Genomic DNA, 22,440 nt, shown 5'->3' with positions numbered 1-22,440 from the left:
TTTTCAACTTAAGTTCACACAGTGTTATTTATTCACTTTGTTGTCTGTGTCATGGCTAGGTCTAGTCCCTCTCTCCCGTATTTTGTTTACCCCCTCAGCACCAGGTTCCCCACTTTGACGCTTGTAGCTCTTCTTTGTCCCTTGCTCGTCAACAATCCTCCTTGATCGATTCCAGTTAAAGAAGTTTTCTTCGTGAACAGACCTTTCTCAGAGGACATATCTACAACAAGAGGACATAAGTGCAACGGTACAGACTAAGCCGACCCAGAGAATACTCTCTTATAACGCAGTGGCGAGGAGATCTGGACGCCAATTGACGCCAAGATGAAACTTCAGACTCGGGAACGAGGCTCGCAGAAGCAAAATGGCGGCCATGCTTCAACAGGGAATGCTAAGTCATCGTGAACAAACCATGGCTTCTGATGATTATCCAGACTGGCTAACAGCAGAACACAGAACAGGAGTAAGAAAGATTGTTACTTTTTGTGAAATTGGATGTTTCCTGTTGAATAACCTCTCATTTATGGCTTTTTTCAGACAACAATAATGGCTGTCGAGTTCAATGGCGGCGTGGTGATTGGTGCTGACTCACGAACAACAACTGGGTAGGTGAATTGCTGCTCCTAGTCATCGAGTAAATCTATGAATAGGGGATAGATTTCCTAAGTCTTATGAGAGTTGTTGACTCGATTAAAGCGAAAAGTGACGGGCCAAAGTTGTTTTTGAAGAGATGGCGAACGCTCCAAACGGCGTTTTTTTAATGGCCATAAAAGTTACTACTTTATTCGTGAATTTTACATTCTGCTGATTAAGGCTTATGCTGAAATCAAAGGTAAGGTTGTCCAGTTCTTTAGTTACTCTCTGTTCTAGCTTCCATACATTCCCTTGTGAATTAGAAGAGAGATTTGATGTTATGAAAAGAAAAGATTGTGTAGCTCAGAAGAATGTTTCTTTCGAAACCTGATATCCCTCTTTGGAATGGATCTTGATTGGGGGAGTTGGGATTGAGATGAAAGAAAATTCAGACTAATTCTGTTTTATTTTATTTTTTTAATATCTTATTTTGTTGCCTTTTTTCACAACAATCAAATGTTATTTTGCACGTTCACCTGGATTTCAAATTTGTGTTATTCAATCCATTTGTAGTTGACACCTTGCACTTAAAAGTTTGTCTGTTGAGTCCCCTACATTCCTGCACTTTTCAAGCCCTCTCACCCCAGTCCTCCAATCCCTCTGAATTTTACTCAACTCCTAGAGCTGCAGATTCCCTGCTCAGGGGCTTGCAGTTCTTCTCCCTGACTTTTCTTTCATCCTTCCCTAATCAATTGATATTTTTAGGAGAAATTACTTGCTTATCACTTATCAGATTAGAAAAGTAAACTCTTTGTTAGTGCTATTCACCATTCTAGAGTACAATTGGGTAACTGTAAAAGCTTAGGAAGACCTTACTAGATGCTTAGGTCCCCCATGTGACAAACCTGCATTTTTTCTGGAAAAAAAAAACAATTTGCTAAGGAAATCATAGAGCCACCAGACTAGTATGACTTCTTTTTATATCTTTTTTCCCTCATGCAGTGCATACATAGCAAACCGAGTGACAGATAAGTTGACTCCAGTAACAGATAAAGTGTTTTGTTGCCGTTCAGGATCTGCGGCTGCTACTCAGGCCATTGCTGATATTGCTAAGTATCATTTGAACTTCATCAGGTAACATGGGTATATTTGTTAAGTTGATTAGAGAAAAAGCTCTTTTTTATTTTCTTCTCTATGTAAGTCTCTTTTCTTTGAACTATATTGGTAATGATTTCTACATGTAACTTCTTCAATTCCCCATGATCTGATTGTTTATTCTCCCCTCTAGCTGCTACTTATTTTCGTGTAAATTAGTTACAAGAATTTGGTGTTTCAGATAACAACTTCTGACCAATAAATATATCTTATTAACCAAGCATGAGGGACATACTGGGAGAATATTGGCCTGAGGTCTTGACAGTACGGACCTCGCTGCGCTCGGTCCATACAAAAAAGACTGAGGGCTGATATTCTTCCAGTACAGTCCCAAGCAAGCTTGGTTAATAAGAGATTTATTATACAACTGAAGTTCAAAGAGGCACAAGTGCGGTATCATTCAGGACCATTCGGGACAGTGCCCAGTCCAATACTGAGAGAATATTGACCGGAAATAGAGCATTTTGATTGGTTGATTTTAGTTATTGGTCCTCGGACTGCCCGAGTCGTGTAGTAAGTTTGAGTATTCTCATTACCTGTTTGCTGGATTGTGTATGGATATTGCAAGGAGAAGTTAGACATTAATCACTTGTGGGAGTTCAAGTGTTGAACCTTTGTAGTATATGTTGAAGGTTATATCTTGCAAATTGTGGTAAATTTGCGGAGATAACTTTTCAAAAATTGAAACCTTATACTTTTAACAGTGCATTCGCTGTTAAAATGAAATGCCGCTGAATGGAAAATATAGGGTATGATGCTTTTCTTTTTTTGGTAGCATTGAAATGGGTGAGCAGCCACTTGTGAAAACAGTGGCTAATGTCTTCCGTGAGGTTTGCTATGGTAACCGTGATTCGCTGACAGCTGGAATTATTTGTGCAGGCTGGGACAAGAGAGAAGGAGGACAGGTACAGTTGTATGATGTGCATATCTTATTTACAGTAATGCCATGGCTGTTACCACCATCAATGAAATACAACCAACAAGTTATATCCTTAAGGAAACAGAATGACAAGAATTAGACAAAATTTATCACTTGTTCCTTGCTATTATAATGGTCATTTTTGTATTAGTGTCCATAGTGTCAGTAGTTTGCAATAGTTAAAATGGGACCAAATTTTGCAATAAGGAAGATAACATTCAAGAACAACAATTGTTACAAAAATAAATAATGCTAGATATCAGTCAGAATTCTAGAGGGAGGCACTAAGATAGTTGTGATTACCAATCACATATCATTTTCAGAGGCATACCAGTATGTTTGTTAAAAAAAAAAAAAAAAAACTGTTGAAACAGTGTTTGGATCAATTCTAAAGCTTGATTTCTTCATTGCATAATGTTATATGCAAATTTTGCATATCTTATTCATAGAACCGTTCAGTTTCTTGAAATTATTGCTAAGCATGTACCATGATTAGTTTATTAATGTTTGATGTTTTTTTTTTTCTCTTTTTCTGGTAGGTTTTCTCAATTCCCTTGGGTGGAATGTGTGTAAGGCAGCCCTTTGCCATAGGAGGTAAAAATCAAAAGACACTTAAATTAGCAGCTACACTTTACCTTGTAGGAAGTGTTTTGCAGGGTTGAATACAAAGATAGCTTTTAACCATATCATAAGGATTTTCAATGTTTATGTTTTGTTTTTCAGGATCTGGAAGTACATATATTTATGGCCATTGTGATGTCACTTACAAACAGGGAATGACGAAGGAAGAGTGCTTCAATTTTGTGGCAAATGGTTGGTACTGAAATGCACTTGGAAAAACGTTTTTTTTTTTTTTTATTTTTTTATTTTTTTATTACGAATCAACTTAACGGCCTGCTCCCAGTTGGCTTGTTAGCTCAATTGGCAGAGCGCTGCACTAGTATCACAGAGGTCAGTGGTTCGAGTCCCGTGCAGGCCTGATTTTTGTCAGGTCTGATTTTCGTTATTGCTTAAATAGCGCTATCAACTGCGAGGATCGTGCATCATACGTATAAATCTACCTCAATGAAAAATATTTCACAAGGGACAGAATGGTACGGTCGGTTAATTTTCCACGCAACTCTCACGTGCTTAGACGTTTTCCACCAATAAAATTCGCTTTAAGCTAACCTGGACTTTACCTCATTGCGTGTCAGTTTCCTGTAAACAACCTGCATTTTATCATCACGTATTTCGCACGCACAGGGCAAAGTCCAGATAGGCAACAACCAATCGAGTAGCCCACCTTATTATCCTTTGAAGAGTGATACTTTCTCTTGGTTCAATCTACTTTCACTTGTTTGAAGAACGGAGACCGGAAAGTATCTTTGTCCAGAGGCTGTAAGAGATCAAATAGAGCTTTACACTGCAAAATTACATGGAAGATTATTTTGAGGTAACCATCTGTTACTGAACAAGAGGCTACACGGAGCCTATATTTGGGCCGGATTTGTGGATCAGCGGATTGAATTGAATTGGTTCGAATTGAGGGCTTTGCTGTTTCAGCAAAATCGCTGTCGAGTGCTTTTTATGGTTTGTTAACATCATGGAGAGTTATGGAACAGGTCGATGCCATCTATGACAATTTGGGAAAACTAAAATCGCCAGAGGAAATGCGGGATCACTCATTAAAAATTTGCATTTGAACGCGATGATTTTGCTTACAAGGATTTCTCTTGCTTACATCTAATAACAAACCTTTGAAGTTTTTTTTGCCTCAGAACGATATATCACAGAAGGCATTTTATAGACCTCAAGTTTTTTGACTGATTGAAATTAAGGGTATGTGGCAGTGACTTCCACAAGTTTTTTTGAAAGAAAAAGAAAAGTATAATTTTTTTGTCCGCAATATTAATTTACGAATGGATTCAATCGCCAATGTTTACGTAAGATGATCATATTAATTAATCGAATTTAAACAATCGGCCAAAACTTTAACTGTTCCCAAGGGTTGTTGTTGTCATCAGTACGTTAACAATAGATGTGATTCACGGTATTAGGTTTGTACTTTAAATAAATATATTTAAGTGCACTCGAAAGATGAGTGTAAACTGTAACAAGCTTATCGTTGATGCGCGCCCAATACTTAACCTACGAGCAGGTCGTTGTTTGGTCTCGTCATGCAACTTGGAGAGAGAGAGAGAGAGAGAGAGAGAGAGAGAGAGAGAGAGCTACACGTAAAGGCACTTTTGTAACCTCACTGTGGTACTTGTGTAACCTAAAGAGGCACTCGTGTAACCTACAGTGGCACTTCTGTAACTTTAATGGCACTTATGTAACTTATGGCACTACTGTAACCTGGCACTCATGTAACTTTTGTGGCACTCATGTAACTTTTGTGGCACTCATGTAACTTTTGTGGCACCCTTGCAACTTTTGTGACACTCGTGTAACTTTTTGGAACTCGTGTAACTTTGTGGCACTCGTGTAACTTGTGGCACTCGTGTAACTTGTGGCACTCATGTAACTTTTGTGGCACTTGTGTAACTTTTGTGGCACTTGTGTAACTTTTGTGGCACTTCAGTAACGCCATATTTCTGAATAGTGTGTTTTCAGTGAAATAACGAATGAAGCACTTTTCTAAATATAAATATATAATTCAGAGAAAAGGAGCTGCATTGTTCCCGCCCTACTTTAATAACTGAGTTATTATCATTTAGGGGTAAATTCCAGTGAAGCAATGCCGAATTTAACATAGTCGATCGATCAGCGTCAATGTAGTTTTGTTCGGCTACTGTTTTTCTAGCATTCAAGATGCCGTTTAGCATTAACTTAACAAAGCTCGCGTTAATGGTAACTTAACGACCAAGCTAAGTCGAAGAATATCTTCCTCTGTATGACCATTGTCCTTTAAAATGGATTATTTTGGTCTCCAAGCAAGGCTTAAAATTCTGCAATGTGCAGAGTCAGCAGCCATGCGAAAAGGTGATACTAATCAGCCAAACGGGTAAATGAATCAATGTACTGCACTTGTATTGTACCTGCATGAGAGCAATATTGAAAGTGTAGTAAAATAAAAGCTTTATATAAACGCAACATTACATTACTGGTAATAATGTTTTTAAATCTCTTAAGAACCAGGCGCGTAGCGTGGCCATTTTTTCAAGTACGCACAAGTACATATGATCTCGAAACCTAAGTAAACTGAGCGTAAAAATAGAAACAATTGCAAAACATTTCAAAATTTTCTGGTCACTTGAAGTACGCACGTGCATCTATGCGTATAGGACGCTACGCGCCTGAGAACACCAAATTTTTTATTAACGTTAAATCACATCTGTGAGATGTGACAATTCAAGCTCAAATATTGTAAGAAATAGACAACTTTTTTTGAGAGACATGTTTCGGCATGCTTGTGCCATCTTCAATCAATGAGTAACAGAACGTGAGTAATTATATAACAGACAAGTAGATGAATAAAATATTTACAGTATGATGTAATACAAAAGCGGGTACTAATTACAACGTGACACCAAACATCAAAGGTGTGAACTAAAACGCCAGAAAAGTGTTATAATGCTGTAATTGTTAAGTTCAGGTTTTATCTTATTTATATAAAAAAGCTTCTTTGAGTTAAATCAATAGAGTTGTCAGCAGAATCCAGAATACTAAAGCAAGAAAGGGAGTATTTGTTCTTACAAGAAGGAGATATGTTGAAATGCTTAAAAATATGCGAGTTTTTATCGCTTTCCGTGTGCTCCTTTATCCTAGTAGAGAAGTGGCGCCTAGTTTCGCCAATATAACGGGAATTACATCCCGCACAAGAAAATTGATAAACTACCATGGATTTTAGAGCATCAGGAGTACGATCTTTAACACTGAACATGCTTGTAATTTTAAAAGAATTGAAACTAGTTTGATATTTAGGTCCGATTTACAAAAGCGCTCAGTGAGTTGTCGGAGTTTGACAGGAAAAGAAAGTTCAAATTCACTATTCGCACCAATCACCATTGCCTGATGCTTGTCTGGATTTACAATCATGCCATTTCACTGTCATACCAACTGTTAGTAATTCCAAGTTCGCATTCCAGCCGTGTGTTTAGCGTTTCGAGGTCCTTGTCAGACGAGTGCAACTGTTGATCATCGGCATAGGCATTCAAATTTGCTTGCTTAATGTGATAGAATAAATCATTGATGTGAATGTTGAAAAATATGGGGCTAAGGACACTTCCTTGGGGGAACCCACTTCTCACTAACTCCCATTCAGAAAATGTGTCTCCAATTCTTACGCGCTGTATCATTGCAAAAAGGTAGCTTCTCAAGAGTCCAATGCTCATCTCGCCAAGATCATAAGCCTTGAGTTTGGCAAGCAAGAGAGCGTGATAGTGTCGAAAGCTTTTGATAAGTCTATAGAAACGACTGTCACAGTTTCTTTACTATCGCAACTTTTCCTCCAGTCTTCTATCAGTCTTAATAAAGAGGTTTCACAGCTGTAATTTGGTCTATAGGCAGAGATAAAATCTGATAATATATCTTGATAAAAAGGTTCAAGTTGTTTTGCTAGGATTCGTTCAAAAATGTTATTGAGGCCCGAAAGAACAGATACGGGTCTATAGTTCTTTTTACAAAATTCCTTGTCCTTCTTAAATAAAGGGGTCACTTGCCCCATTTTCCAGCGTGAAGGATAGTGACCTAGATTGATTGAACAGTTCAATAATTTTGTAAGAGGCTCTGATACCACGAATGCAGAATCCTTCAGTAATCGTGAAGGTATAAGGTCATGGCCGCAGGATTTACGCGTATTCATTTCTGACAAAAGCTTCTCCATTTGCTTTGAGTTAGTAAGTTCAAAATCGAAATTTGTCGTCATGTTTGAAGAATGGTTAATTAGTATGGCCTGAATGCTTGGATGAGTGCTGTAATCAGTTCCAAATTCCTCCTCGTTTATCTCTCCTGCTGAATCAACAGCTCGAACCACTTTATCTCGTGAACTGTTCGGACTTTGGGAAAAATATTTGGCAGGCTTTTAACTTGGTCTTATACCAGTATGTACACAAAACAGTATCAAATTCTGGATGGTGCCATGTAGACTCAAATTTTGATATTGCTTGCATCTCACAAGGACACGTTCTTAAGATAAATGCAAGAGAGTCTATAAAAATAAGTTGCTGATAGAGATTAAATATCTTCAACTTAACTTTTCAAGTGCTCCGCGCCCGAACAAAACTGGCTTAACAAGTTACGCACTTACACGTTTGTAAAACACTTGAAACTTTTTTCTTATTATTTAAGTGATATTTGGTTTACCAAAAAGGTTACACGCCACAATGTACACTGTTGAGTTATGATCATAACAACGAAAGAACTATAAGATAAGAGTCGCTTGAGGCGATAGCCGAGAGTGACTTAGATTCTGAAGTACTTTGTAAATATCCCAGGTGTATCCATAACTCGATAGCGTAGGTTTTAACACCGGTTTTTCCTGAGAACGCAGCTTTTTCAGTTTAACGTGTGTGGTTCTTACGCAATCCTTGACCCAAAATTTAAAGGAATGGATAATTGGAATGATAAGGGACGAATCGTGGAGTTCTAATAATTCAGTATCACAGAGGATCTATATTCTATAGGTAGCTATTCACTTTCGCAAGGAAATAGAAGTAAAATATAAAAACTCGCGAATTAACGGCGTTTTCATTTTTCGACCTTGAACGTTTGCACCATGTTGCGACACATCAGTGCGCCTGCTAAGAGTGAAGGCAATCGTCAGCGGTCACCCTTGCGCAAATAGTGGACGTTAAATTGACTAATGGGGGTGCTTTAATTGAGCTGTGTTAGTAAGTAGTTAATCCTCATTTCAATGATAAAACATGAAACTTTAGGAAGTGGAGATTACACCCTTATCTTGGAAGTACTTTTTGTTCGTTTGTTTTTGCTTTTGGGTTTTGGTGTTTTTTCGTTATTTGAAATTAGCGGATGACGTCTCATTTGCATACCAATATCTCTTAATGATGGTGGTAAATTCATGTCATTGAGTAGAAAACAATTAGGTATCCTACAAGAACAAATGTAGTTGAACTATGCCGAGTTGATAATACCGTTTTTCAGTACTGAAATCAGATTAAAGAGTCTTTGTGTAGTGCAAGGTTATCTCGCAGCTTGAACCGAGCACCAAGAAATCTAAAACTAAGCGATCAATCTTTACCACTAATCTATCGCTAAGTAAGAAACTGCAAAAGTCAGCGTAAAGTAAGGTAGCTTATATGCCGTCAGTTTCGCAAATGTTTGATTCCTCTTTTAACATTTCATTTGCAATCATGCACGCTCTTTGGAATGGACGATACCACAGACGCTCTAGTCAATGCCTGTTCTACATGTCCAAACCGTCCTCTGATCATTAAAATGAAATGAGGCCTATATAAAGCGATTAACAGACTCACCCTTAGGTAAGGGACAGGGTCAGCAATGGCGAAAGAAAGTCACCTAAAATGAGGAAGGTTGGCGGATCCACGTGGTAGTGTGTATTAGATGGGATAAAAAAAAAGGTTTCCGAAACTATGCAGCCTGGAAACTATACTATCATACTACACTGACTGAGCTCGCTTAAAATCACAATGTTTTTCTACCATTTAAGGATTGCCTATCTATTCTTGTTGAAATCAGCGAGCTTCATTTGGTTTTAGCCAGCTTGATATTGCCCTTTCTGTTATAACGCGATGTCCTAAGCGGCCGGGAAAGAAGGAACAGAATTTAAAGTGCACCTACACCCAAAAAATTTTTTTCGCTTAACGAAGTAAGCTTATTTTTTTGAGTATTTCTGCGCAAAAATTTTTTTATTTGCTCAAATCTTCAATTTTCTATGCCCAGTCAAAATACGGAAAATCGGCCGCCATCTTGCCCCACGACCGAGTTTAAAGAAGAATGGCTCTAGCGGGTAATGTGACGTCAAATCGAGAACACGAAAGTCTGCATCTCACACATTTTCACTTGTTTGGGAAGATTGTCGTCGATATCGTCCGAAATATGCCGACTAGGTGTGTTGTATGAAGATTGTATGGAGCGCGATACCCTCTTGCAAATTTCGCACGTTGCTACATCCTTCTACAACACACTTAGTCGGCATATTTTCGGACAATTATCAACTACAACCTTCCCAAACAAGTGAAAATGTGTGAAAAGCAGACTTTCGTGTTCTCGATTTGACGTCACATTACCCACTAGAGCCATTCCTCTTTAAACTCGGTCGTGGGGCAAGATGGCGGCCGATTTTCCGTATTTTGACTGGGCATAGAAAATTGAAGATTTGAGCAAATAAAAAAATTTTTGCGCAGAAATACTCAAAAAAATAAGCTTACTTCGTTAAGCGAAATAAATTTTTTGGGTGTAGGTGCACTTTAAGGGACGGTATAGATGAGGACCGTGAGAGGAATATAATACAGCAATCTATTGAATACATAATCTTCATGAAAGGAATAACAATTTCTACATTTCTTAAGGTTCTCACCGGTGTTCAAAAGTATTGGTGACCATTAATTTTGACACCTACTGTCGGCTAAAAAAAGTGTATATACTCGTATGGTTTAACTGTGGGTTGTAGTAAATTTTTAATTGATCAACTTGGTTGATCCCAGCACTATAAAATTGAATCCACCATCTTAAAATGAATGTGTCAGTAAGCATACAGCGTGGTGATTGTTTGTACCAAAGTTTATTTGATTTCGACGCTTTTAAATGGGAATCTCCCTTTGAGAAAAATCTAGCGAAAGTGGCACTCCTGTAACCCGCATTACAGTCAAGGGTGTAGGTTGGTTAAATGGTTGCCGAGAGCAACGAAAAAAAGCTAAAAAGCTGAAACTTTGCCAGCATAAATAGTTGGTATGGGACTACATGTCATTAAAAATCTAGCTCGAAATGTTGAGTGACATAGTCGTAGTGGACTTGTCAAGTTCAAAACTCCATTTCAAGGGCTTATATTGAATTGCCAAGCTTGACTTCGGATGAAAGGGCATGTACATTTACCTGATTTTTTGAAACGTGCATAAAACTGGTTTTAAAATTTTCCGGGTAGTTAAGAGAACCTAGTGGTGTGTATTAGCTATCGATCTATCGATTAATTGCCGTGGAAAATGCCAATTACCCTTTAAAATGTACCCTTACCCCAAAGGATGCCACAAAGGTTACATTTCACTTTTGAAAAGTTAATAAAAAATCGTAAAATGCGTCAGTTCTTTTGAAATTTTAACAGAACACGAACGAAACACTGATAGACCCATGCACGCTTTAATTATGACTTTTTCAGCATTCCTCAACAAGTCATTACTTGAGATACAAAAGGTTACAAAAGTGGTGCGCTTTACGCCTAGAGAAAGAGAGAGAGCGTTGCGTGACAAGGTCAAATTAAGGCTGTGGAGAGGACTGCAGGAAGCGTTGTACCAATGCAGTTTCTTTTTGCCAACAATTATTCAGACACCAGCATCAGTTGTATAGTATCCCATTTTGTCGAGTTCTTGGGTTCGGTAATATTGCGATAGAGAGTTATACTCAGGACGCAGAACTCTACTCATGCGCAAGTCTTTATTCAACTCAACTATATATTACACGTGATTACATTCCAGATGAACAGGTCACATATGTACAACATGTATACATACAGCTTAAGAATATTAATTAGCTAAGGTAAATGATTAACTGAAAAATTGAAATACGCTAATAACCCAACCTTAGATCTTTACTTAAATGGCGACCGCTTAGAAGAAGCCAAGGATGAAAAACTCTTAGGCGTCAAGATCGACAAGCACGTTAGCTGGCACAACCACATCGAATACTTGATTAGGAAGCTGAACTCTAGAATTTATCTGTTAAAAAGAGCGAATGGCTACCTTGACCTCCACTGCAGAAAATTGTTATTTAATGCGCTTATTAAGCCTGTCTTTGAATATTGCTGTTCGGTTTGGGGTAACGCCCCTAATGACCAATATTGTTAAGAATACTTAAAGTGCAGAAACGTTGTAGTAGGTTAATATTAGATGCTAGTTTTCACAATAACTCGGTTCAAATGTTCAAGAAACTACAATGGATGCCAACTGATGATGTAATACGCATGAAGAAATTGTGCATGATGTTCAAAATTGTGAACGGAGAGTGTCCGCATTATTTTACAAGCTATAGAACTTCTGTAAAAAACACCCATTCTTATAATACGCGAGCTTCTTTCCATGATCATCTCGCCGTGCCGAAATGTCGCTCCAACGCAGGCCTTCGAACATTTCATGCGAGTGCCACTTACTTATGGAACCGTCTGGACGACAAATTTAAAACTGTTATAGATGAAAGCAATTTTGAGAAACTTTTAGTGAACAATTTTTTACAAAGTAATTCAGATCGTGAACATTTTACTATCTCTAGAACGTTTTGAATATATTTATGTGCATGCTGTTCTTGATAATCTAGTTTTTACAATTCTTTTTAATACAGCCCACAATGTAAACTACTGGGTTACCAGTAATTGTGTTAGCTACTAAAGTTTAATTTTTTATTTAACTAAAACACTACACATTTCAACCTGCGTAACGAAAAAAATAACTCCTGCATGCGTAGCATGCCTATGTTATGTAGAAAGGTTGTGAAAAGAACAAACAATATCACCTTGGATGTTGTTTGATTTAGCTCTCAGAGCTGAAATTATAAGAATTGTATAGAAAGCCCTGCTATTAATGATTCATTTTTGGTTTGCTTTCAGCTGTGGCGTTGGCCATGTCCAGGGATGGTTCATCAGGTGGAATAATCCGTTTGGCAGCCATTGATGAGTCAGGCATAGAGAGGAGAGTTATTCTAGGAAATGAGCTTCCAACATTCTACGAAGGATAAACAGCAGCACTGAAAGTTTCCTGTTCCATTAACATTTTATTTGTATTGAAATTACTCACCGTCTGTAGAGCAGAAATAAAATCTCTTAGTTTGAGTAGTCCAACTCGGGTATTGTCAATAATTTTTGAACCTTGGAAAAACTTGAAAGCGACCTTTTATTAAACTTGTTTTGCTTGAGTTGCAGCTAGCGACGAGCAATACGAGCAACCTATTTAGATGATGTCTAATTTAAGACAATTCATTGTTGCGAAATAAATCCAGATAAATCTGTGTACAAGCTTAAAAGCTTTTATGCAGTAAATGATATTTGACATTTGAATTAAACCTTCCTGTTTCCGCAAATAATAGCGCAAAATTGAAACATAATTTTTCTCATTTAAACATTCTGAGTTTTCCTAAGAGGTTTTTTCTTTCGCCATAAAATGTCGCCTGATTAATGGTCTCTTTTCTCTTTGTCCCCAAGCAGTCTTCTACAGAGGAAGAGAGCTTTTTCGCAGCTCTCGATGAAAAATTATCAATCTCTGTCTCGTCAACTTTTATCTAAACATTTAGTGAGACAATGACAACAAAAACCCAAGAAACCGTAAACATTTCGAAGAGAATAATTACCGGTTTGGTACAGTTCAGACTAAAACTGAATCTTATTTACTTTTCCTTGTGCGAGGTGAATCCCTTCTAAGAAAGGCGGAAGATTTAGAATAGTCATCTGAAGTCTAAAGTAATTCATTATTTTTAAGCTATCGGAGACCAATACCGAGACGCCTTAAGGTTACAAAATTTTGCAAAGGTGAATTCACACTATGCGATGATATTGTTTACTTCCGTAAAAGATATTTGTTTGCTTTTGTAAAGAGTTCATCACAAAGGTAGAGGAAAGAAAAGAAAAGATGTCATTAAATTATTTAGACAACGAGATTGTTTCCAGAGGTAGAACTGTCTCCCAAGGTAACAGAGAATGAATAAAAGAAGGCATTATCTTTCTTGAGATCTCTTCGTCGGCATCACGGTTCTCTGCAACAGCACAGTTCTGACCAGTGATAAAAAAGATTGCGCTGACGTTTTTTTGGTAAGAGTTTTAAAACATTCTACGACTTCTTCGTCTTAAAATAGATGAAGGTGTATGATTTGTTGAAGTGACAGGTTTAGAAGACCGTTTTAGGTGGGGAAATTTGAAGATGTTTTGACTTTTTGAATGAGTTAATTCTTCATTACTCACAGTACGGGGAAAAGCTACTGTTCACGATTGGTCGTTAACTGTTGTAAGTACTTGTCTACCTATATTAACCTGACACCTCTAACTGTGAAAACCTCCCGAGCCTTTTACTGCGATGTTGAGGGAAGCAAGGATTCATTCGGCTAGGTCAAGAGAATATAATATCTTGGTAAGGTGGAGGGGGGAGGGGAAGGGGGAACAGTCATATCAGCTATTTGAGTACGAATGTTCTGTGGGGTTGATTTATATCCTCGATTTTGAAAATTAGGGTATTGATGTGTCCCTCAAGTTTTCAGCCCCAACGTCGGTCCTATTTATTTTCTATGAAGGTAAAGAACTCGAATACCGGATTTCGTAGAAATTTTAATCTACCCCTCCCTCCCTCCCCTCCCCCATCTCTTTGGTCAGGGCTTGTCCTCTAATTTCACAAATTAATATCTAAAAGAGTTCATTCTGGAGATCAGAATCGCCCCACCTTTGGTTGGTTGGGTTTTGTCCTCTAATTTCGCAAATGAATATCTTAAAAAGTTGACTTTGAGGATCAGAATTACAAAATCTAGAAAGTTTTTCTTTGCATCCATAAATGGATTTGTCTTGCAATGTGTCATCGACTGCTTTGTTAAATGTAAATACGGAAACTTTGGGAATTATCTCAGAACAAGAGAAGCAGCTGCAATAAAAAGATCGAACAACAATCTTAACTAGTTTTATTTGCAAAGCTGCAATCTCCCAACAGTTTTATTATTTACGCTTTACATTTAAATAAACTGAGCGAGAATGAAGGTAAAGATCGATGTCTTCCTAACTTCAAGATTGCATATTAGGAAACGTAAGTATACATTTCAGATTTTTATAATCAATTGGTGCTGAAAATAGCCTTAATTTCTCTCTGTGCGTGGTAACAGTAAAAGCTGACGTTCTCTCCATAGAACCTATGAAAAGTTTCCTAATTTTTTCTCTTTTTTTTGCACATTGGCTGCTTCGTTTTTGTCTCACCTTCACAGGAAATATGCACTTGTATTGGTCCATTTCACTAGTCCTTTTGGGAGCTTTGAGTTGTAAGACCGCTGACTCGCCAATGATTTACGGCTCAGCAGAATTGGAACACGACTGGGCCGAGGCCTTCAAGCTCATCATCACCGTCAAAATGCAGTATCCAGTCCCTAACGGTTGGAGGATCGCACTGATATTTTCCCAGCCAATCAAAAAGATCGACGTATGGAGAGCGATCGTTTTGAAAAAATCTGCCGACCAAAGAATACACGATCTCAAAGAAGAATATTTCAATAAAAAATTGGCAACGGGTCAAGTTCTGACATTTGCTGTGGTGGCGTACAAAGGCAAGAGAAACTCCCCCCCTGGTAACGTCACAGTTCTATTCAAAGGTGGAAACATAAGTCCTCGACTCCCCACTCAGCCCCCGGTTGGTAAACTCGACATTTTGGAGACGACTCGTCCCCAGTTGTGTTCGTTCCTTTCTAGAAGTGCGAGAGACATGGGAACGACTCAAAATAAGTACAACACGAAGGGGATAATGGGACAAAGCTAGAGACGGAAGAAAGTAGACAAGAGAGTTGTCGATTTATTTTTCGTTCCCATGTTCCTCAGCTTTGCTTCCGGGAACGGATCAACAGCCTGGGTTCCAATTTAGTTTTATTTTTTTCTGTTGGCACGCGTGGTTACATTTGCATTTTGACTTCAAGTAGCTCCACAGTTTAAATGTTTCCTCCTCAAATATTACATCGAAGTTCTGAAATAAGAAAAGCTGTTGTTAGGTCGGTTTTTATAAGTTCTGTGGTAATAGAAGTTGGCTTTTTTACGTAGAGTAGTGGATTGAAATCTTACGAGTAGTACGTGGAACTGAAGTAAGCGCTAAAGATCCAAAATAATGTGAGGTAGCGCATTGAAACATTTAGATAATGTGTTCTCCTTTCTCTGAAGTCTTCCGCTCCATAAAAAAAATTGGTCCTTTTGTTTTTTCACACATGATTATACTTATTTGATTAGCCCATGGGAAGCAACAAAATTCATGAAATCCTTACAGGTCAAGTAATAAACATTAGGTTATTGTCAATCATCCTCAGACCTGGTATCCTTCGTCTGATCGGCCTAACACTGATTTAGCTTCAAGATCTAAATCTATTTATGCTGGAAAATAATGTAAAAAAATGATAAAATTTTTTAAATGTTTCCATTTGCAGCCCACAACACCTCAACAGGCGATACCGATTTATCCACTGAAGCCGATCGATGAATCAAATACCGGCTTTAAAATGATCATTGAATACCGTGTCCCAGAGGTCGTGAGTGACTGGAGCATATCACTCAAGTTCACCAAGAACATCAGCACGAAGAATTTTGCCATCGACAAGGCAACGGTCTCGCTTCCAAAGGCATCGACGACCGACTCTTTTTGTCTTGGACCCAGGCCCTACAACAAGAAGCTCAAAGCGAAATCGAGTCTACGCATTGAATTTAACTGCTACAAAGCGAAGCCGTACGAAGCTGCACCGAACGCATTCTTCGTTTTCAACCCAAATTGGACGAAATGCGAAGATTTTGATCTGCCTGTCCCAGTCCCTGGACCATCGGCCCCACAAGAACGCGCCAGCGCAGAATTGATTCAGCAATGGCCGCCAAATAACTTTAAGATGAGGTTTGAGTTGCAAGTGATAGATTCTGTGCGAGGCGGATGGAAAATTATTTTGGAGTTCTCCAGACCAGTTGCTGAAATAACCAATCTGAACGCAGCCAAGCTCGCCGGAAAGTCTCAAGACGGACAAACCTATTACATCGAGAATTTCCCGGGGCAGATCCAGAGTGCCAACCTAAAGCAATGTGAGAAAATTCGAATCGAGTTTTCCGGAAAGTTGTCATCAGGCTCAAACGCTCCACTGACGGCTCAAGTGTTGTTTGAAAGGAAAGAACCGGAATACGCCGAGGTGAATCTTCATGGTGCATGTCCTACCAAAGTTCCATGAGCAAAATATTTAAGGAAAAATTCAGTCATGATCAACAGTTCTAAAAAATGGCGGGATTTGAAAACTCTCTGTCGCACACATTTTGATTTTACTTTCAATTGGTCACCTTCGTTAATTAATTGCTAGCGAGAGTTGCAATTTCAGGGTATTTAATGGTTCAATAAATTGCACAAAACAGTCAAAACGTGGCAAGACTTTGTACTTTTAACGCATCAGATCATCAGATCATATCACCATATCTAACTCCAGAGACAGCGAGAATGGAGGGAGGGGGGACTGGGGGATGCTTTTAGCCCCCCCTCCCTCAAATTTTTGCTAGGATGACATTTTGTTTTGTTTTAGTGTGAAACACTAATCTCCTGAAGATTCGTGTGAAGAATGAAAGACAAAGGGAAAAGAACCAAGGAATTTTAAAAGGCTACAACCTGTCGGAAACTTTTCGGCAGAAAATCATGGAGAATGTTAATTTTCCTTTGAACAGATTCATGTAAAAAAGCAAGCGAAAACTCAGCGGAATTTATCTCAGGTCAAAAGAGTATGAACGTTACGTGTGGTTATGATCTGTGATATACAAAGGAATCAAACTTTTATTTCATCTTATGAATTTTTGCTACACTTTTTCAGTAAAAATATTTGACAGGTCGCATACAACAAACATTCGGATTAGAGAGAAGTCTACGTCAAATATTTTTTTGGGTCAGACTCATGCGTCACGACTTCATAAAAAAGAGATTGTTACGCACAACTGGAGGGTAATGGAGCCTGAAAAAAGACATTCTAGTTCAAGGAAAAGTTAATGCTTTTTTAGTTATTTTTTCAAAAAAAAATAACTACATGTAAGCGTATAGAGTGGTGTGTATTGGTGTACTGTAATCTGATTAGCGCAATTTGGTGTATCTCTAGGCAATCTGATTGGCGCATCTTTTTTTTGGTGTATCTCAAAGCAATGTGATTGGCGCAATGTTTTGGTGTATCACAAACCAATCAGATTGTAGTATTTTTCGATATCGCACCAATCAGAGCGTTCTTGATAATTTGTGGTTTGACAGGTCTTCAAATTTCAGCGAATCAACGCGCGACTCGGGGAGAGCGGTTTGTAAATTAAGGAAACGTATTAGTCGTGTTGGAAAAGCGGTGAAGTTGTAATCGTTGTACGACTATGGTTATTCTTCGTTCTGAAGGAGACTGAGTGGAACACGAGAAAAATTTGAATCAAATATTGCTTGAGAAGTTGATGGCAGCAACTTCAGAATACCCAGCCACTATTGACCGTTGTGAATGGATTGCTCCTGCAGTCCCGATGCCGAAAAATAATAGTAAAAGAGAGGACATTTAAACCAGTGGTCCCGCATTCAAGCTTTCCTGAAGTCAAAGAATGATGAAATGATATGGCCGTTAAACTAGTGCATCCGCAATCCCGCGCTCACGAAGTCGAAGAATGATATAACGAGAGGGCCGTTAAACTAGTACTCCCGTAATAATATACGCGCTTTTGAAGTCGAAGAATAATTAAAGGAAAGGTGAAGTTTACCTAGTGTTGACGCAGTCACGCGCTTACTTTATTTCGTTTTCTCGACTGAGGGATATTTCATTGCTCTATATGAATTCCATTTTTAATTTCGCTCACATAACGAGGTAAGAATGACATCTACAAGAATTGTGAGCTCATCTACCCAGTGTAATGGCTGTCCTTCGTGAGGACTTTATCGCTATGATCTGTCAGGATTAGAAAAGTCATCAGGGAATTTTTTCTACCAATTTAAGTTAAAACTAGCATGTTTTGTTTACCGCTCCTTCACTTATAATGCACATACCATCAGCTAAAGGCTTAACACGAATTTAGCACCAGAGCGCGTTGTTTTGGAAGGGCTAGTTTTGCTGACTCTGACACAAATTGCGAAAGGCATTTGCATAAAGCATATTTGATTGATAATCTTGTTTTTTTGCCTTTTGGCTGCTCTTTTTGCAAAGGTTGAAACGACTACTAAGTTATCTTTACTTTCTGCGTCGGCTGCCACGTTAAATATCCGTTTCTTTGCTTCCAAAAGTTCTCCATGAATTAAATATTGTTTAAACGATACTTTCGCGCTACAATTGCGTGTTTACTCTTTACTCGCCAGTATGAACTAGACTTTCTAAGATGAAATGCCATTTTCCAGTAAACAACGTAATTTTATGACATAATTCTACCTCACTGAAAAATATTTCACAAAGAACACAACTCTCATGTGCTCATACGTTTTCTACCATTAAAATTCGCTTTTAGCGATCTTGGACTTTACCCCATTGCGTGTCAATTCCCTAAAAACAACCTGCACTTATCACGTAATTTGCTAGGGCAAACTCCATAGGCAACAACCAATTAAGAAGCGCATGCTGTCTATGCTTTGAAAAACGACACTTTTCTCTTCGTTCAATTTATTTTCACTTGTTTGAAGAACGGAGAACGGAAAATATCTTTGTTTAGAGGCTGTTAGAGATAAAATAGAGCTTTTCACGGCAAAATTATGTGGAAGAATATTTTGAGGCATCTGTTACAGAACAAAAGCCGGGCTACAACAACCTCGTTCCCAGGGCCTTTTCGGCCCATCCCCAACTAAGGGAAAAGGCCCTGGGAACGAGGTTGACCTTACGGCTTACTTTCATTCAAACTTGCGGTCATGTTGTTTTTATGGACCTTGACTTCGTCTCGAGCTGTAAAAAATGAAAAAAAAAAATCTCAGCCAAAATCAAGCCGTCCTGTTGACCTCACCCTTAGTCAATAACGCATGAAGATTGCTTTAGCCGGTCTGAGAACCAGGATTGGGTAACGCATACTTCGGCTCACGCAAGATGCATGTCTGAGACAACAACAACAACAACAACAGCAACTTTATTTGCACCCTGAATTAAAATAAATTTATATTACAAAAAAGTAATAAAACAAATAAAATAAAGTGCATGGCTGCCCAAACTAACCACCAGGCTAATAGAATTGAGCAGCCATCCTTAGGATTTTAAATACTGTAATAACTAACGGTGTCAGGTACTTAAGACTTCTTAGAGTAACACATACAACAACGCAGAAACACACAGACAAAAACTAGTTACAAGCTAAAAATTCAAATTAGCGAAAAATACAAACTAGCGAAAATAAGGAGGAAAATACAGTATGTATTGGCAGATTAACTAACGGAAGAAAGAAAAATGTATAGTATAATTAAGTCAGTTAGTTACTTGCAAGAATGACTTGATTTTAACTTTTTCTTAAATTGTTTAAGTGATAGAACCTTAGTGTCATCACTGATTGCATTCCAAACCTTAGCGCCTTGAAATCTAATATAAAAATACCATAGTTTTGTTCTTGTCTTTGGAAGGGCATAAGTCATTCTAGAGGAAAGCCTTGTATTATAATTATGGATTTCTTTGACTGAAGTGAAAAAAAACATTAAAATTAATGGGAAGAAGTTGGTTTATAAATTTGTACATAAAAACCGCAATGTGAACAGTTACTTCATCAAATAATTTGATAACATTTAAATCTTTGAAAAGTGGGCTTGTATGCTCTAAGAAGCCAGAGAAAGTTATGATTCTAATGGCTTTCTTTTGCAATACAAAAAGAAGCTGCAGAGAAGTTTGATAAGTATTGCCTCAAGCTATTATACAGTAGGTCAAAAATGGATATACAAGAACACAGCATGATAGGTCCAGTAAGGGACCGGTCATTATTTACTGGGGGAGGGGGGGCCACTAAACTGAGAAAAAGTTTGGCCAAGAAGTTGTGGCCCTCCCCCCTGAAGGGTTTCAAAAAAATTGACCCTCCAAAAACTCAAATAGAAAAAATTGTGACCCTCCCTAACGGAAAAAAACAGTAAAACAGTGGTTTATAAATAACTCTCAGCTTTTCCCATAGTCAGATATCAACCTTCTTTGGAACAGAATCAATAATAAAGATATCGTCCTTTCCATGTCCTGCATGTTCTACCAGATTTGGTAGTACACAGAATGTCACTTATTTGCACTTCTTCGCTGTTATCATCATTGTTGCCTTCATTGACATCATCGCTAACGCCGCCACTGCTGTCGTCGTCGTCGTCATAATAGGGACCTTAAGCAACCACGACGGCGACGGCAACGAGGACGTGGAAAAACAAATGATCTAATTGGCAGAACAATAGCTCAGCACGTGCGTTTTGAAACTTTGTACATTTCTTAGCCGTCCTATGCAAAACAACAACGTGAAATCGCCAAAATTTTCGTCGTCTGCGAACCAAAACCGCGACGGCAAATTAATTCAATTTCCATTTGGAACTCAACGCTACTTCTATACATCATGCTGAAGTTGAGCTGTGGCACCGTATGAGTAGTAAGCTCATGCAGCCATTTTTTAAATTCTAGCTAAGAGTAGAAATTCATTTTTTAATCGAAGTCTTCCTTGGCGTTGCCGTCCTGACTGCTTAAGGTCCATAATCACTGTTGTCGTTGTCCTCGCTGTCATCTTCGCCATTTTCAATTTGTTGTGCATTCTTTGTTGTTTCATCTCCATCACTTTCGCCGCCGATTTCCTCCAGTACTACATCATCTCGGTATTCTTCATCTGATTCTTCATCCTCGACATCATCTTCTTCATTGTTTATTGCATCGTTGTTAATTATTGATCTCGCAATGTGGGCAACAACAGTGTCTAGTTTGTCCTGTTTCAATGTGCTCCTTGTACAGCTGATACCATGTTTGTCCAGGTAAAGATCAAGAGAGGGGACTTTCAACTTTCTAAGCTGCCCTTCCCTATATACAAGTGTCCAATCGTAGTCATCATACGTTTTGCTTCTTTCTTCTCTTTGAAGCCTTTTCCTTGATTCTTCACGTTTTTTTTTTTCGTGAACTTCAGATCTTCAAGATAGCAGACATAATTCTTGATAAGATGATCTTTTACTATGAATGCAAAAGGTCTTTATTAATGATAAAGACCTTTTGCATTCATAACACATGCATTTTTCATGCTGCAACCAGTCAATAGAACTCTGAGTTCAAAGACTCGTGGTGAATACTTGTAATCTCAAAAAATCGTAGCCCTCCCCTCAATGGAATTTTTTTTAAAATGGCCCTCCCCATAGTGGCGCCCAAAAAATTGTGACCCTTCCCCTAAATATAGTTGCCCTTCCCCCCCCCCCCCCCCCCAATAAATACTGACCGGTCCCTAATATTTTGCTGTTAAGATAATAATATAACGAAGTTTTGATAGAGTGCCTATACTATGTTTAATCTTTCTTACAATATAATTAATATGACTTTTCCAGTTGAGATTTGAGTCAATGTAAATTCCTGGGTATCTGATAGAGTTTTCCTCTGTTAGAGATTGATTATTGATAAATAATGTAACTGACTTGGGTAATTTTTTTTATACTGGGTGAAACAGTACAAAATTTGACTCACTGATATTCAACGAAAGTTTGTTTTCACATAACCAAGAATGAACATTACTGAAGAAATGAATTGACATCATCAGCAAATAGATGGAAGTGTACTTGCCTTGAACAGTTATGGAAATCATGAATATAAATTAAGAAAAGCAGAGGTCCCAGTACCGACCCCTGAGGTATACCAAAGGAGATATTTACCCTACCAGACAGAGTATTACCAAGAGATACAAATTGTTTCATATTACTCAAATATGAAGTGAACCAATCTTTAACAATACCACGGATACCATAGAACTCAAGTTTTGCGAGAAGTATCTCATGGTTTAAAGTATCAAAAGCCTTACTGAAGTCCAAGAA

The 22,440-nt window shown here is 38.2% G+C and overlaps 2 protein-coding genes and 1 long non-coding RNA gene across 4 annotated transcripts; 2 read left to right on the top strand and 1 right to left on the bottom strand.

Moving 5' to 3' along the window:
* Nucleotides 1–307: 307 nt before the first annotated feature.
* On the top strand, nt 308–12,593 carry LOC111332457 (proteasome subunit beta type-6-like). Its single transcript, XM_088729861.1, has 7 exons — nt 308–463; nt 538–605; nt 1,576–1,707; nt 2,504–2,633; nt 3,187–3,241; nt 3,371–3,460; nt 12,363–12,593. Exons 1-7 carry the CDS (start codon nt 365–367, stop codon nt 12,488–12,490), a joined length of 702 nt encoding a protein of 233 aa, XP_088585987.1. The 5' UTR covers nt 308–364; the 3' UTR covers nt 12,491–12,593.
* On the bottom strand, nt 11,184–12,392 carry LOC148724930 (uncharacterized). Its single transcript, XR_015990481.1, has 2 exons — nt 12,269–12,392; nt 11,184–11,940 (listed from the first exon to the last, which is right to left on the bottom strand). It is a non-coding gene; the product is annotated as an uncharacterized LOC148724930 (long non-coding RNA).
* Nucleotides 12,594–13,048: 455 nt separating the features above from the next.
* On the top strand, nt 13,049–16,872 carry LOC111332456 (uncharacterized). Of its 2 annotated transcripts, XM_088729856.1 has the most exons (4): nt 13,049–13,556; nt 13,709–13,749; nt 14,708–15,126; nt 15,905–16,872. In XM_088729856.1, exons 3-4 carry the CDS (start codon nt 14,713–14,715, stop codon nt 16,682–16,684), a joined length of 1,194 nt encoding a protein of 397 aa, XP_088585982.1. In that variant the 5' UTR covers nt 13,049–13,556; nt 13,709–13,749; nt 14,708–14,712; the 3' UTR covers nt 16,685–16,872. The 2 variants fall into 2 exon arrangements, with proteins under 2 accessions (XP_088585982.1, XP_022793530.2); XM_022937795.2 differs by lacking the exon at nt 13,709–13,749.
* Nucleotides 16,873–22,440: the final 5,568 nt, after the last annotated feature.

This window comes from Stylophora pistillata, chromosome 8 (genome assembly GCF_964205215.1).
Source record: "Stylophora pistillata chromosome 8, jaStyPist1.2, whole genome shotgun sequence".
Lineage (NCBI taxonomy): Eukaryota > Metazoa > Cnidaria > Anthozoa > Scleractinia > Pocilloporidae > Stylophora > Stylophora pistillata.
Note: the sequence above shows the minus strand (reverse complement) of the source record. Positions and strands in the feature narration are given on the sequence as shown.